General features: G+C 45.2%; 1 protein-coding gene across 7 annotated transcripts in view; it reads left to right on the top strand.

The window, feature by feature from the left end:
- IZUMO1 (izumo sperm-oocyte fusion 1) overlaps positions 1 to 15,563 on the top strand; it is a 393,444-nt gene that overhangs the window by 225,904 nt on the left and 151,977 nt on the right. For all 7 annotated transcript variants that reach the window (XM_063942733.1, XM_063942731.1, XM_063942732.1 and 4 more), the window contains one exon: positions 7,737 to 7,787. In XM_063942733.1, coding sequence (XP_063798803.1) covers positions 7,737 to 7,787 — 51 coding nt within the window. The remainder of the gene's footprint in view (positions 1 to 7,736; positions 7,788 to 15,563) is intronic.

Raw genomic sequence — 15,563 nt, 5'->3', positions numbered from 1 at the left:
TGGGCCAGGTGTTTGTATCGGCCACTTGGGTCGCTTAGCTTAGTCACACAGCTACCTCATTGCGTCTCTTTTTTTCTTTGCATCATGTGCTGTTTGGGGACTATTTTTTTGAAGTGCCATCCTGTCTGACACTGCAGTGCCACTCCTAGATGGGCCAGGTGTTTGTGTCGGCCACTTGGGTCTCTTAGCTTAGTCACACAGCTACCTCATTGCACCTCTTTTTTTCTTTGCATCATGTGCTGTTTGGGGACAGTTTTTTTAATCTGCCATCCTGTCTGACACTGCAGTGCCACTCCTAGATGGGCCAGGTGTTTGTGTCGGCCACTTGGGTCGCTTAGCTTAGTCATCCAGCGACCTCGGTGCAAATTTTAGCACTAAAAATAATATTGTGAGGAGTGAGGTGTTCAGAATAAACTGGAAATGAGTGTAAATTATGGTTATTGAGGTTAATAATACTATGGGATCAAAATGACCCCCAAATTCTATGATTTAAGATGTTTTTGAGGGTTTTTTGTAAAAAAAACACCCAAATCCAAATTACACCCGAATCCGACAAAAAATTTTCAGGGAGATTTTGCCAAAACGCGTCCGAATCCAAAACACGGCCGCGGAACCGAATCCAAAACCAAAACACAAAACCCGAAAACTTTCCGGTGCACATCACTAATATTCACCACGTCAGCATTTACAGTTAGCATGTCTAGCATGTGGTTTTCTATGGACGTTTTAACTAACCCTAACACTAACTGCGGCCAAACCCTAAACCTAACCCTAACCACCAGAGCCGAATTATAGGTGAGATGGTCGCCCAGGGCCCTCCACACATTCTGACACCCTCTCTCTCCTGCTCTCTGCCCCTCCCTCTCTCTCTCTACCTGGCATCTTCTCTCTCTCTCTCGCTCTCTCTCTCTCTCTCGCTCTCTCTCTCTCCCTCTCTTTGTTTTTCCCTCTTTCTCTCCCTGACACTCTATCACCCTCCCTCTCCCTCTCTCTTGCTCCCCTCTCTCTGTTTTTTTCCTTCTCTCCATGATTCTCTTGCCCCCCTATCTCTCTCTCTTTCACTCTCTTATGTGCCCTATCTCTGATACCCTCTCTCTTTCCCACTCGCCCACCCCCTCCCTATCTCACCTCTCTCTCTCTCTCCCTCCCTCCCTGAAACACTCTCTCTCTTCTCCCCTCTTTCTCTTCGTCTCTCTAACCCTGACACACTTTTTTTTATCTCCCACTCACTCCCACTTCCTCTCTCCCCTCTTTCCCTGATATTGTCTCTCCCCCCTCAAACTCCCTCTCTCTCCTCCTCTCTCTCTCTCTCACTAACATCCTCTGTCTCTTTTTTCACTCTCTCACTGACACGCTCTCTCTCCCTCTCTCTTTCCCTGATCCCTCTCTTTCTCTCTGACACCCCCTCTCTCTCTCTCTCTCTTGCTCTCTCCCCTCTCTTTCCCTCTCTTTCCCTGATACCCTCTCACTCTCCTTTTTCGCTCCACTCTCTCTCCCTGACACACTCTCTCCTGCTGGCTCTCTCCTTTCTTTCTCTCATTCCCTCTCTCTCCCTCACCAACACCCTCTCTCTCCCTGGCACCCTCTCTCTCCCTGGCACCCTCTCTCTCTCCCTGACACCATTTCTTTCTCTCTGACACCCTCTTTCTCTCTCTCGCTCCTCTTTCTTTCTCCCTGATACTGTCTCTCTGGCTCGTTCTCCTCTCTCTCTCTCTCCCTTGCTTCCCGTCTCTCTCTTGCGCCCCTCATACTCTCACCTGCTCTGCTAAGGGGCATAGTTGAGACAGTGATGGAGGGCAGAGTCAATTTTATTGGTGTGGGACCCCACAACTTAGTTGCCACAGGGCTCCCAGTAGCCTTAATCCAGCCCTGCGAACACCAGCTAAAATTGTCTATTGGCATTCACAGTATTGACATTTAGACAATGTTGACATTCTGAATATTGACATGGTGACTATATAGCCTCATCCTGTTGATTTCCTAACATGCTTTATTTATTAAAAAAATTAAAAAGTAATAATAATAATAATTTTAAAAAATATATAGAAATAAAAATCGCTTGAAAATGTGCAATGTTAATGAATTTCAGTAGCTATAGTCACTTACTGTAGGTGTCTTTTTACAAACATGGGACCAGATTCACAGATAGAAGCAGTTTGTACAGAATCTGCATGTTTTTTTTTGTTGCAGATGCTGTATGAAAATATGCAGAAGTAGGAGGCGTCTTGTTTAAATAGACGCCTCCTGCAGGCTTGTTTTATCCGCTGTATCGAATCACATCGGCCATCTGAATATCCCCTAGGTTAAACAGGTTTGCAGGGATGTTCACGCTGATGGGGCCAGGATATCTGCGTCCGAAAAACGCAGACCCTGGACTGGCCACTCCCAGGAAATGCCCACCCCCTGTCCCCAAACGCCAGCAGCCTGTCAATCAGACTGCAGCTTGGGGGCACTCAGGGCCGGATTAAGGCTAGTGGGGGCCTCGGGAAACTAAGTTGTGAGGGCCCCCACCAATATAATTGTTTCTGTCACCCACCACTGACACTAGGAAAGAGAGTGAGGGAAGTTTGAGACAGAGGGGGAGAGGGGTAGAGAGAGGAGAGAGGGGAGAACAAGAGAGAGACGGTGTCTGGGAGAGAAAAGAGGGAGGGAGAGATAAAGAGGGGAGCGAGAAAGAGAAAGGATGATGGGGAGAGAGAAAGGGAGAGGAGCAAGAGAGATGGTGAGGATGTCAGAGAGAGTGTCAGGGAGAAAGATGGGGATATAAAGAGGGACAGAAAGGGAGAGAAAGGGGACAGTTAGAGAGAGGAGCAAAGAGAGAGAGAATGTCAGTGAAAGGGAAGAGAAAGAGGGGACAGAGAGAGGGAGAGAGAGGGTGTCAGTAAGAGAGATTGAGGGAGAATGTCAGGGAGAGAGAGAGGAGCAAAAGAGAGAGAGGGAGGGGAGTGAGCAGGAGAGACAGAGGTTGTGTCACGGAAAGAGAGAGAGAAAGGACAGCGAGCGAAAGACACTACTCCTGTGTGCTTTAGAGGCCCCAACTACAGCTCCCCACCCTTCTTCCACATCTAACCCTGGCTATTTACAAGCTATGTACAAATAGTGAGAAAAGCGCTGGTATAAGGTAAAAAATATTGTATTTTTATTTTTTTTAAAAAGACATAATGTCTACAGAATTTACCCAATAAGTATGAAGATGAGCATCAGCCGGCCGGCATACTTTACATATTCACATTAAATATACAATGACAACAATTATAGCACAATTAAAAAAGCAAAAAATAAAATGGCAACAAATAAAATACAGCAATAGAGATGGTGAGTTGCTGCTCACCAGTTAGAAGCAGTCATTAATAGGTGTGTACTTAGGGGGACATGTACCAAGCAGTGATAAAAGTGGAGAAGTGAGCAAGTGGAGAAATTTCCCATGGCAACCAATCAGCTGCTCCATACAATTGTATAGCATGCAAATTAGAAATGTTACGTCAATGCTGATTGGTTGTCATGGGTAACTTCTCCACTGGCTCACTTCTCCACTTTTGTCACTGTTTAGTACATGTCCCCCTAAATCTGAGATTTTATCAGGTTTAGTATATATCAGTGATAAAAAAAATTGGTTATTCACCAATATCAGTAAAAATTACTGTTTTTCACAATGTTAGTGGTTATCCAAAGTTCGCAACAATGAGAGACTTTTTCAAATGATATAGTAATATAGTAATTTAAATGAAATATGCAGAAATGTATTTACCACTTTTAGGAAATCATAGAAGATCACTGTCCTCTCGGTCACTGGTGCAAAAATCCTTTCTCATGCGGCCATAGGTATCTCCACTTGGGACAAATATACTGCTGCCAATAAAGTGTTAAACTCTCCTTGCTGTGAAGTTTGCCGCTGGCAGGGATGGTCTCCTGCTCCCACTGTATATTATTTTGCTTAAATCTAGCCGGCGGCTATAATTGAAGCTTGGGCGCTCCCGCTGTGCCCAATGGCAGAGCGCACTCCGCTCTCTATAGCAGCCTCTGATGGTGTAAGATTTACCACTGGCAGGCACGATCTCCTATTTCCACTGTGTACAGATATACTTTGAGGCGGCCTTCGGCTATGTTTGAAGCTGGGGCGCTCCCGCTATGTACGGCAGCAGAGCGTACTCCGCTCTCTGTAACAGCCTCACTTGTCCGTCTATGCCGCGGCTCTGTATTTCACACACAGCCAGCCTTTGCTCGCTTCACAATGATATGGTGACGCGTTTCCCCACCTAAACGATTATTGGCGGCTTCCTCAGACCAAGATCCACATGTAAGGTGGCAGGCTATCAATGACTTGAACGCTGCAGGGCAGACTCTCCATGTCATCTACTGAACCTACTCTACACACACCACCCTGTCTGTCATTACCGTGGCTGTTCCAGTCACATTCCTCCACTGGTGTTTGGCGTTGCCCGGCCTCCTGCTCTCCACTCGGGAGTCCCGCCAATGTGCTGAGCTGTAGAAGTCCCGGGCACCTCAATGCAATAGGCCTTGCCCCCTTTCTAATATATCCAGGAATCGCAGTATATTATGTCCGCAAGTGGGGGGGTTTCCGAGTCGGCTAGGGAGGGTGCAGACTGACACTACAGAGTGGACCGGGTAGAGGCAATGTTTGCCAGTGTGGGGGCCCCCAATGTGTGGTGGGCCCTGGACGACTGCCACGTATGCCCCGCCTATAATCCGGTATAATAATGCATGCTATCATGCAAGACCCATAGAAACATAAAATTTGAGGGCAGATAAGAAATACTTGACCCATCTAGTCTGCCCTAAACACATGTACACACACATTTTACACAAGGTTAAACATTTTTCCAGCAGCCAATTAACCTGTCAGTATGTTTTTTGGAATGTGGGAGGAAACTGGAGTACCCAGAGGAAACCCATTAAAAAAACTCCTCACCGTTAGGGAAACACTGCTTCTTTATAATGGCTTCAGTGTCTGCGGTGCACATGGGTCTCTGAGGGGGGCTTACACCGCACACCGTGCACCCATTTAGTTCAATACCCTCCATAGTCCTGCATCGCAGCAGCAGTGCTTCATAAATCACTGGGATAATGGCCTGGTAACCATTTTTACAGTGTTTTACACATGCACAGTAGAAAAATAACCTGGAAAATGGCTGCGCATGTGCACTAGACTCTGGGCCCAGAGTCAAGAGCGCTGCTTGCTAGAGAAGAGGGGGCTCAGATAGAGACTGCACACTGGTCTCCTCCTCTTTGTAGACACCCCTGCAACGACATGAACAGAACGAGTCCTGCTCATGCAAAGGTGCCGCACCATCGGAGATGTATGTAAACCATCAGGTTTCTGTACATCTCTGAATCAGGCCCATGGTTGTAGCTTTGCAGCAATTGTACATGTAAAATTACTTATCAGTGATTATATAGAATATATTTTTATGCCCCATTTTTATGCCCCATTATTGCATCTGTTATGTTATTTACAAATGAATGAACTTTTATTTTGTGATATTTGACCATATGTCTTTAACAGGATGTCCTTCATTAAACACAAAAGTCTTTCTTTGCTTTTGTTTCATATGTTCTATTCATTTACCTCTTGTGGTCTATTACCATTTGCACATTATTCCCACATTTCATTTGAGTTGTATACACAAAATAGAATTCTGAATAAACATACTGTACATACAATCTGAAAATAAGCTGAATTCTAATATTCCTGTTGTATTTCTAGAGTTGGACTCTATCCAGCTTTAAAGAGCAAAATTATACTTTGAGTTAATAGAGGAGAGAAAAAGTACTCTAATACGTATAGCAGCACTCAAATACAGTGCTGTAGAGAGCTATGTCAGGCCAGGGTACCATTTTGGGGGCCTGGCCTAATCACGTGAGATGCGGCCATGCCCCCTCAAGAAAAAGCACAACGAACTGGGGACGTTGTGAGCCTCTCAGCCAAGGTCAAATCCACGGGGGGGCACTAAACCCCCTTCCCCCTGACTGTAGCTCAGTACTCAGCAGCTGGGCTAGGGAGAGAGGCTGCTTCTGCGCCAGATAAGGGGGGGGCGGTGGTAGTCCCGTTCCCCAGCCAGTGACCTCCAACAAGTCAGGCCTGGGTAATTAGTACCCACTCCCCACCCCCTCCTCCTTTTGGCAACCCTGCTCATAGGTCAGTGCCGAAATGTAAATTTTATTGGTTACTATAAAAATACGGGATATCACAAACAACAAATGATCATTACTCGCACAAAAGAAAATTAAAATCTCTAGGGCTATTGGGCCTGATTCAGAGTTGTATGCAAATGCCGTCTTTACTGCAATCGTGTACGCAGAAGATCTGGGAATATATGCGAATGCCACAGCCACTGTCTTGTGCACAGAGCTGCCCAGCGCTGGAGTCTCAGATCTGCTGCTTTCATATGAAAGAAGCAACATCAGGAACATCGGTTGCACATCAGTTTTGGGCATTTTGTGGCGGCAACTGAGTGGCAACAATGCGAGCGAACGGAACTGCTGTGTCTTGTGGGAGTGTCATGAGAGTGTTGTGGACTTGTATCAAAACCTCTGTACAGTAAAGGGAAGCCTGTTTCTGACATATCTCCTGCATGGGCAGGTGCAGATCATAACAATGATGGTTCTGGCAGCTGGCATAAAATCAGTGAGCAGCGCGGGTTTCTGGTTGCAGGTGCACGAACCCTCACATTAGTCCTATGGATTCTTACATTAGCATGAAGTAGTTCATTATTATTATTATTATTATTATTATTATTATTATGACACTTTATTTAGAAAGCCTCACAAGTGTTTTGCAGCGCCGTACATATGGCAGACATTAGAACAATACAGGGTACACAGAACTTAACATTACAGTAACATAAAAACTAAAACTGAGCACAGGTAACAATTAGCACCACAAGTCTCAGTACACACTACAGCTGAGATGTCAGGAAGCAGATGAGTAATCGGCGTACTACTAGGAGCGGGCAGCCATTGGAAGAGATAAACAGTAATAAGCGGGAGGAGATGCAGGTATAGACATTCACTATGTAGGAGAGAGCTGTAATTGAAGTGTGAATGAAGAGGTTTGTGAGAACAGGAGGGAAAAGGGCCCTGCTCCAAGAAGCTCACAATCTAGGTTTCCGCATCTTCACACAGCTATGGTCACTTTGCAAGGTGTAAAATGTGCCCCATTAAAAGAATAGGATGACACCCAATGACCATTAATTCTTAGGTGATGCAAAGCACATCATGTTATTATAAGAAAGACAAGATAATTATGTCTGATATTATTCATATTCCTGCCAATTAAAAAGCACTGTGGTATATAATTAGTACTTTAGAAATAAAGTGTAATTATAAAGGGGTTGGTTACAAAATCTTGTCAATCAGTATCCTGATGGTCAGGATGTCAACAGCATCAAAATCTTGATGGATCCTGGTAAGTATTTAAACCCTAACCCACCCCTTCCGCAGCATAACCCTAACCATACCCTCCCAAAGTCCCCTCTCGCAGTTTAACTCTAACCCCCCCTCCCCACAGTGTAACTCTTACCCTCCCCCCCCAGTACTTAACCTTAATTCCTTGTATTTACCAGCGGGATCCTGGGGGAATCTGACCACCGAGATACCGCTGTCCCGCATCCCTTATAAAGACTGGCAGTGATAATAGATTATCAATATGTGTAATATCTGTTTAGAGGTTAGCCTGCTTTAAATACTACAAAACCATTTTCTTTTCTCTTTCACAGATTGGTTTGATAAATGCAGCTGTTATTGTACTTCTGAAAAAGCTTGTCAGGGTAAGATGCCAGTTTTTAAATATTTGTACAAAAGAAACAACACAAAACACATACTGTAATACCTAATTCCAGTCCTTACTGTAAGTAAGATGCTACATTGTCAGCAGACATGCCACTGAAACCCCAACTATACCTCCCAACACTCACAAAAATATTAACATAAAATAAGTCAACCCTTTCCCATTTTTAGGTATTGCTGTAGAATACGTGTTAGATTTATGTAAGTAAATTGTATCAAGACTGTTGTTTTTAATTTTCAAATCAGATTGTTGTGTAACATTAGCCAGGCAACTTATATAGAAAGGCAGGTTTCCACTTTATAGGATGGCTTAGAGCTGATAGGGCATCTGCGGGGCAATATGGATGGTGTAATGGTTAGCATTACTGCCTCACAGCACTAAGGTTCGATTCCCACCATGGCCCTAACTGTGTGGAGTTTGTATATTCTCCTCATACCTGTGTGGGCTTCCTCCAGGTACTCCGGTTTCCTCCCACATTTAAAAAATATGCTGGTAGGTTAATTGGCTCCCAACAAAAAATGAACCCTAGTGAGCATGTAGATGGGCTCTATCTGCCATCAAATTCTATGTTTCTAATTAGGAATTATTGCTAGAAAGTGTAATGGAATACAATCAAATAAATAATTCAAATTTGTTTACTACATTTCTAGCTCCATGGGGGTAATTCCAAGTTGATCGCAGCAGGATTTTTGATAGCAATTGGGCAAAACCATGTGCACTGCAGGGGGGGCAGATATTACATTTGCAGAGAGAGTTAGATTTGGGTGGGTTATTTTATTTCTGTGCAGGGTAAATACTGGCTGCTTTATTTTTACACTGCAAATTAGATTGCAGATTGAACACACCACACCCAAATCTAACTCTCTCTGCACATGTTATATCTGCCTCCCGTGCAGTGCACATGGTTTTGCCCAATTGCTAACAAAAATCCTGCTGCGATCAACTTGGAATTACCCCCATGTACAGTATTTTGTTATCTAGCTTTTAAGTTGTTAACATAACTATCTTATGTATTTAAAATTAAGTGAGTGGCTTTTAAGGAAATTTGAAAAAGAATGAATGCAGGGTAAGATTATAATATAATATCTCCTTCACCCCTATACTCCCTCTGTCTCCCCTATACTGTATAGCGTCTATATACAGTTACTTGCCATTATATTTTTTGTAAAAGGTCATACCCCAAGACCCGCTCACTCTAAGTTACATGCATAATAATCTTTACAAATAAAAAGTTATTTTCACATTTTTAAACTAGCTATTTTTATTATTTTTTAACTAAAGCAACAATCATAATATTACACAAGCCATTTTAGAATCAAACTGTGCCGATCCTGATCTCCTCATTCTCAGTTAAGCATTCTCAGTCCCCACACATTTAGAATGGGAAGCAAGGAGATGTCCTGATTCCTTATAATATAGACAGAAATCAGTCCTGAACCTTACTTAACATTATTCTTGAGAAAGATAATCTCCCTATTTGCATGGGTTATTCACACAGTGTGAGAGGAATTGAAAAACATGGAGCAACTTTTTAAATTGAACCTGGTTCAACTGTCAAAGAGATTTTTGGCTGCCCTGAAGAATTGTATCTTACCGGGGTGTGCAATTTGTAGTCAAGTTTGGGAGGGCGCTATGTAAGGAGATTGAGATTCATCTAAACTTTTCCACATCCTACCACCCTCAGTCCAATGGGCTGACTGAGCGCATCAACCAAGAACTACAATCCTTTGTAAGGATGTACAGTTTAGCCACTCATATTCATTGGATGGTTCTGCTTCCCTGCTCCAAGTTTGCCCACAACAACCATTAATATACTGCATCCAAAAAGAACCTAATTTATGGCAAACTCTCAACTTTCCCTCATCTATCCACATTACCCTGTATTGACGTGCCTGCTGTAAAAACAGTTCTCTGGCGCTTTTCTGGAAATCTAGAATACAGTTAAGTACAATCTCCAAAAAGCCTCCAAAAATTAAACAGTTTGTGCAGATTAAAAAGTTCCATACCCAACCTCTCAATAAAATAACTTTGCCTACAGTACATGTGCCCACCATGAAATTGACCCCTATATTTATTGCACCCAAAAAGCTTCCTCAGGCCATCAGCTACACAGATTACAAGCATAAGCTACCTCCAACACTCATATATTTTTATTCAAATCTTTCATTTCAAATTGCTTCTCTAAATTTGTTTAGATCCCTCCGGGATTTCAGAACTTAGATTCTGAACAGTTTGAAATCGAACAAAACATGGATTCCAGAATTTGTTGTGGAAAATTTGAGTTTATCATTGATTGGAAGGGCGTTGGCACAGAGGAGCGATCCAGGATACATGCATCTAATGTGAATGCTCCAAAACTATTGAAGAGGATCCATAAAAAATACCCTAAAAAGCCAAACTCCACCCTTAAAAGGGAGATACTGTCACACTCCAATGTGTGACTTTCTCTTATCTGGTGCAGTGACTAACTGCTTGGTTCTCTGGAACACTGGGTTCCTCACATGTCTATCTGTGCTCTTGGTGCCACCTTCATGGTGTGGCCCATCTTGGCAAAGTCTCACATTATCAAGACATGAGCCCAGCACTTTATCACAGGTGAAGGCACCCTATTTGAACTCTCTTCTCCAACCATTCCATGTCAGTTCCTTGTCTGTCTCCCAAAGAGAAGATTACCTACTCTAACCTTCCTATTGTTCCTGTATACAAGTTTGTTATCCTTGACCCTACATCTCTGCATTTTCCTCTGACCTCATTCTTAGTTTATGAACCTTTCTGATTCTTTGCTTGTGACATCAACCTCTGGTATTGGATTCCAATTCTGTACTGTGACCTGATTCTATACTATTACCAGCTAGTCCAGTGGTTCCCATCACAGACCATATCCCCTTGTGGTGTTCCCTGGTGAAAACCAAGTAACCGCGCTCTCAGTGAGTCACACCAAACCACTGTGACTAAAGGAATATTTAATAGCCCTATGAATCCCAACATGAGCAGGCAGGAAAATAATCTAGCAGGCCAGAGTATGAGACAGCAATACAGTACCAGGGAGCAAAGAAGGTCAGATGCTAGCCAAAGACCAGAACCAGGTGCACTGAAAACGTAACCAGACTGCCAGATGGGAAAGGATAGAAACAGAATTTGACAGCAGATAAGAACCACTTAGCCAATCTAGTCTGCCCCTTTTCAACCATATTGTTACCTCAAACCCTATCTGATCCTTTGTAAGGATCAGTGGTGCAAGTAGAAAAAAAATTCTTAGTGGTACTGTGTGCGTGCCCCCAAAAATGGGTGTGGCCACATGGGGCGGGGCCAATGAAAATGACGCATGATACACATATGCTCCCAATAGTGCCGTGCCAGATACACATATGCCCCCAATAGTGCCATATACAAATATGCCCCCACAGTGCTAGATATACCCCCACAGTGTCAGATACACATATGCCCCACAGTGCCAGATACACATATGCCCCCACAGTGCCAGATATGCCCGCACAGTGCCAGATAAACATATGCCCCAACAGTGCCAGATATACCCACACAGTGCCAGATACACATATTCCCACACAGTGCCAGATATGCCTGCACAGTGCCAGATACACATATGCCTCAACAGTGCCAGATATGCCCGCACAGTGCCAGATACACATATGCTCCCACAGTGCCAGATACGCCCCCACGGTGCTAGATATGACCCCACGGTGCCTGATACACATGCCCCCAGAGTGCCAGATATTTCCACAGTGCCAGATATGCCCCCACATTGCCAGATACACATGCCCCCACACAGTGCCAGATATGCCCCCACAGTGCCAAATACATATTTCCCCACAGTGCCATATATGCCCCCATGTTGCCAGATACACATGCCCCCACAGTGCTAGATATGCCCCCACAGTGCTAGATACACATATGCCCCCAGAGTAGCAGATATGCCCTAACAGTGTCAGATATGCCCCCACTTTGCCAGATACACATGCCCCCACAATGCTAGATATGCCTCCACAGTGCCAGATACACATATGCCTCCATAGTGCCAGATATGCCCCCACAGTGCCAAATATGCCCAAACAGTGCCAGATACACATGCCTCCACAGTGCTAGATATGCCCCCACAGTGCCAGATATGCACAGTGCCAGATATGCCCAAACAGTGCCAGATATGCCCAAACAATGCCAGATACACATGCCCTCACAGTGCCAGATATGCCCCCACAGTGCCAGATATGCCCAAACAGTGCCAGATATGCCCCCACTTTGCCAGATACACATACCCCCATAGTGCTAGATATGCCCCCAGAGTGCCAGATATGCCCCCACTTTGTCAGATACACATGCCCCCACAGTGCCAGATATGCCCCAAGCAGTGCAACTCACCATTGTAGCTGCTGCTGCCTGGGGCCGGCACTGTCTGCTGCTGCTGTCAGGGAGAGGAGAGCACAGCACGTGCCCCTCCTGCCCCTCTCCTGCCCTCAGCCCGGTCTCCAAGTCCTCCTGTGGTGGTGTCCTGTACATCAGATCTGGCGCCGGTCCATGACCAATCAGAACTCGCTGTCCAGCAGCGGTGGCTCCTGTTTGGCTGTCAGTCCGCGAGCTCTGATTGGCTCATGAACTGGCATTTCAGTGTAATACACGCCGCCAGCAGACTCAGGGGGAGTGACTGGGCAGGCAGGAGGGGAGCAGGAGAGGAGATGCGCATGCTGCGCTCTCCACTCTCCAACACCTAGTGTCTGCAAGGTTGCAGCCCGGCGGTACTGTGTACCAGCTGGGAATTTCTTACTGGTACTCAGTACCGCCCCGTACCACCATACTTGCAGCACTGGTAAGGATATCCTTATACAGTACCTATCCCAAGCATGTTAAAATTGCTCTACTGTAGTAGTCTCTACCACCTCTGATGGGAGGTTATTCCACTTGTCCACTGTCCTTTTTATGAAGTAATTTTTCCTAAAATTGTCTCTGACTCTACCTCCCTCCCGTTTTAGTGCATGTCCTCATTTCCTAATTCTTCTTTTTTTGAAAAATGTTTCCCTCCTGTACCTTGTTAAAACCTTTGGTCTCCCTTTCCCTTCTCTGTTCCAAACTATACTTTTAGTTTTTCCAAGTATGTTTTTGTGATGTAGGCTATGAACCATTTTAGTTGCCCTTCTTTGTACAGTCTCTAGTGTATTAATATCCTTCTAGAGATATGTCCTCCAGAATTGAACATTGTTTTCTAGATGAGGCCGTACCAATAACCTATACAGTGGTATTATTACTTCTTTCTTTCTGCTGCTGATTCCTCTCCCTATGCAACCAAGCATCTAACTTGCCTTCCTCATTGCTTTGTTACATTGCTTACCTGTCTTTAAGTCACCTGCAGTAGTTACACTTAGATCCCTTTCCTCCTCAGTAGTTTCCATTATACTGCTATATTTAACCTTTGGATTTTTGAGATCCAAGTCCATGATTTTGCATTGTTTGACATTAAACTGTAGTTGCCATGCTCTTGACCATCTAGTCTACCTAGATCATCAATAATTTGTTTTACCCTTCCTGGTGTGTCTCCCTTTTTGCATAACTTTGAGTAATCTGCAAAAAGGAATACTTTATCTTCAATTCCATTAACAATGTCACCAATAAAGATATTAAAAAGCACTTGTCCAGAAGGGGGCGTGGCCTAGCTTCAGCCTGAGAGAGACACACCTCTCTGCAGCTCCTCCATTTAACACTGATTTGGGGCTCAATACCTGCTCCTGTCCGGCTGCCCTTGCTCCCCTGTGGCCCTCTGCCCCTTTCCTCCACACTCATCTCCCCTTCTGAGCTCCAGAGTGTGGGGAGCGTCCGTCCCAGCTACGGCCTACCTCACTGCTTGGAGCTGTTGTCTGATGGTTTGAAGCTCCTTACCGCGGCCTGCACTGTCTCCGCCGCGGCTCCTTTTGATCATACCTGCTGCCTGCCAGTGTCCCCGCAGCAGCGATTTCCACCAATCACATGCCCGAACTCACCCTTTGCCTCCTACCCTTACAGACATCTCAGGGATTGGAGGTGAGCGGGTTTGTGGAGGGAGAGAGGGGAGCCGCCATTTTGCAGATCTGTTGCAGAGGTGCTGGACTTCCACTCCGAACTGTGGGGGGAAGTTCTGTCTGGGGTCTCTCTGCCTGCCTCCATTACCAAGCCCTGCTGACCCCCCAAATGCTCCGGGACACGTGCAGGGGGCTGCAGCATCCCACAGCCACCTGAAGATCCTGACACCAGCTCCTTGCTTCCCTTCTCCCCTAGGAGCATCTAACGAGCGCTAATATTTATAAGTTAAAATTTGTATTGCCATGGGTAATATATGTGTAAAAAGTGGCACCTGTAAAAAAGACCAGTTAGTTTGGCAGTATGTTTACAACTCCTTTATGGAGTGAGTGGTTTGAGCTCAGTCCGTACCAGTTCACAGTTCGTATTGTGAAAATGCTAACTGTCCCTACCTCCTAGTCAGTCCCGTGCACAAGAGGATGTTGTGGTCCTTCAATCTCAATCCGCTGCGTCCAGCGGTAAAGGATCGCGGCTTGTTGTCGGGTCGCGGCTCGATAACGTCACGCTGCGGCTAGGCGTCAGGAAGTTTGGGCCGGAAAGGTGATGGTCTGTAGCTCTATGCCGCCAACGTGTTTCGTGCGTCTCCGCGCACTTAATCATAGAGACGCACGAAACGCGTTGGAGGCATAGAGCTACAGACCATCACCTTTTCGGCCCGAACTTCCTGACGCCTAGCCGCAGCGTGACGTCATCGAGCCGCGACCTGACAACAAGCCGCGATCCTTTACCGCTGGACGCAGCGGATCGAGATTGAAGGACCACAACATCCTCTTGTGCACGGGACTGACTAGGAGGTAGGGACAGTTAGCATTTTCACAATACGAACTGTGAACTGGTACGGACTGAGCTCAAACCACTCACTCCATAAAGGAGTTGTAAACATACTGCCAAACTAACTGAAGTCTTTTTTACAGGTGCCACTTTTTACACATATATTACCCATGGCAATACATATTTTAACTTATAAATATTAGCGCTCGTTATATGCTCCTAATTGTACTAATTTTAAACTGAGCAGCTTTTAGTCACATACAGCGCAGTTGTCACATACCTTCCCTTCTCACCTGCCTACGAAGCGGCCTTACTGAATCTATTTCAGTCTCGCCCCACCCTCTGATAAGAAAGTGGAGGTGTGGATTGTGGAGCCAGAGGACAAACATCTGCCTCAGAAGCTGTGATCTCAGGCGACTGGGAGCTCTTACTAGAATTATTTTCTCAGCCTGGAGTTATCATATACACCAAAAGTAGTGCTTTTCTTTTCCTTCTCACTGTATAAGTGCCCCTCCATGGTGGTCCACCCTTATCACTGGATATCTACACTAATACTCTGGTCGGTTTTCACCGCCGAGGCCTGTGATGCCGCAGATGTGGCAGGTCGCCCTGGGTGACGCATGATAAATGGTCCATTCATAAACTAATTATCACTGAAATCTCTGTCTCCAGTTACAACTGTAGTGGATATTGAGCAGAACCCAGTGCCCGGTGGTGATTACCGTGAAACCCAGATAATTCTTTCAAATATATATTGGGGTGTTCTGTCGGCTTGTCCGGGATCATTGTACTGTATTTGCTTCTTGTTTTGGGAATGAATTTGCTTCACGGAAGATTTTATGATCAACATCACTGTATCTGTTTATGGGGGTCATTCTTCATTCTGAGTTGATCGCTAGCTGCCGTTGTTCGCTGCATAGCG

This window comes from Pseudophryne corroboree, chromosome 10 (genome assembly GCF_028390025.1).
Source record: "Pseudophryne corroboree isolate aPseCor3 chromosome 10, aPseCor3.hap2, whole genome shotgun sequence".
Classification (NCBI taxonomy): Eukaryota; Metazoa; Chordata; class Amphibia; order Anura; family Myobatrachidae; genus Pseudophryne; species Pseudophryne corroboree.
This window is presented reverse-complemented; position numbering and strand designations above follow the sequence as displayed.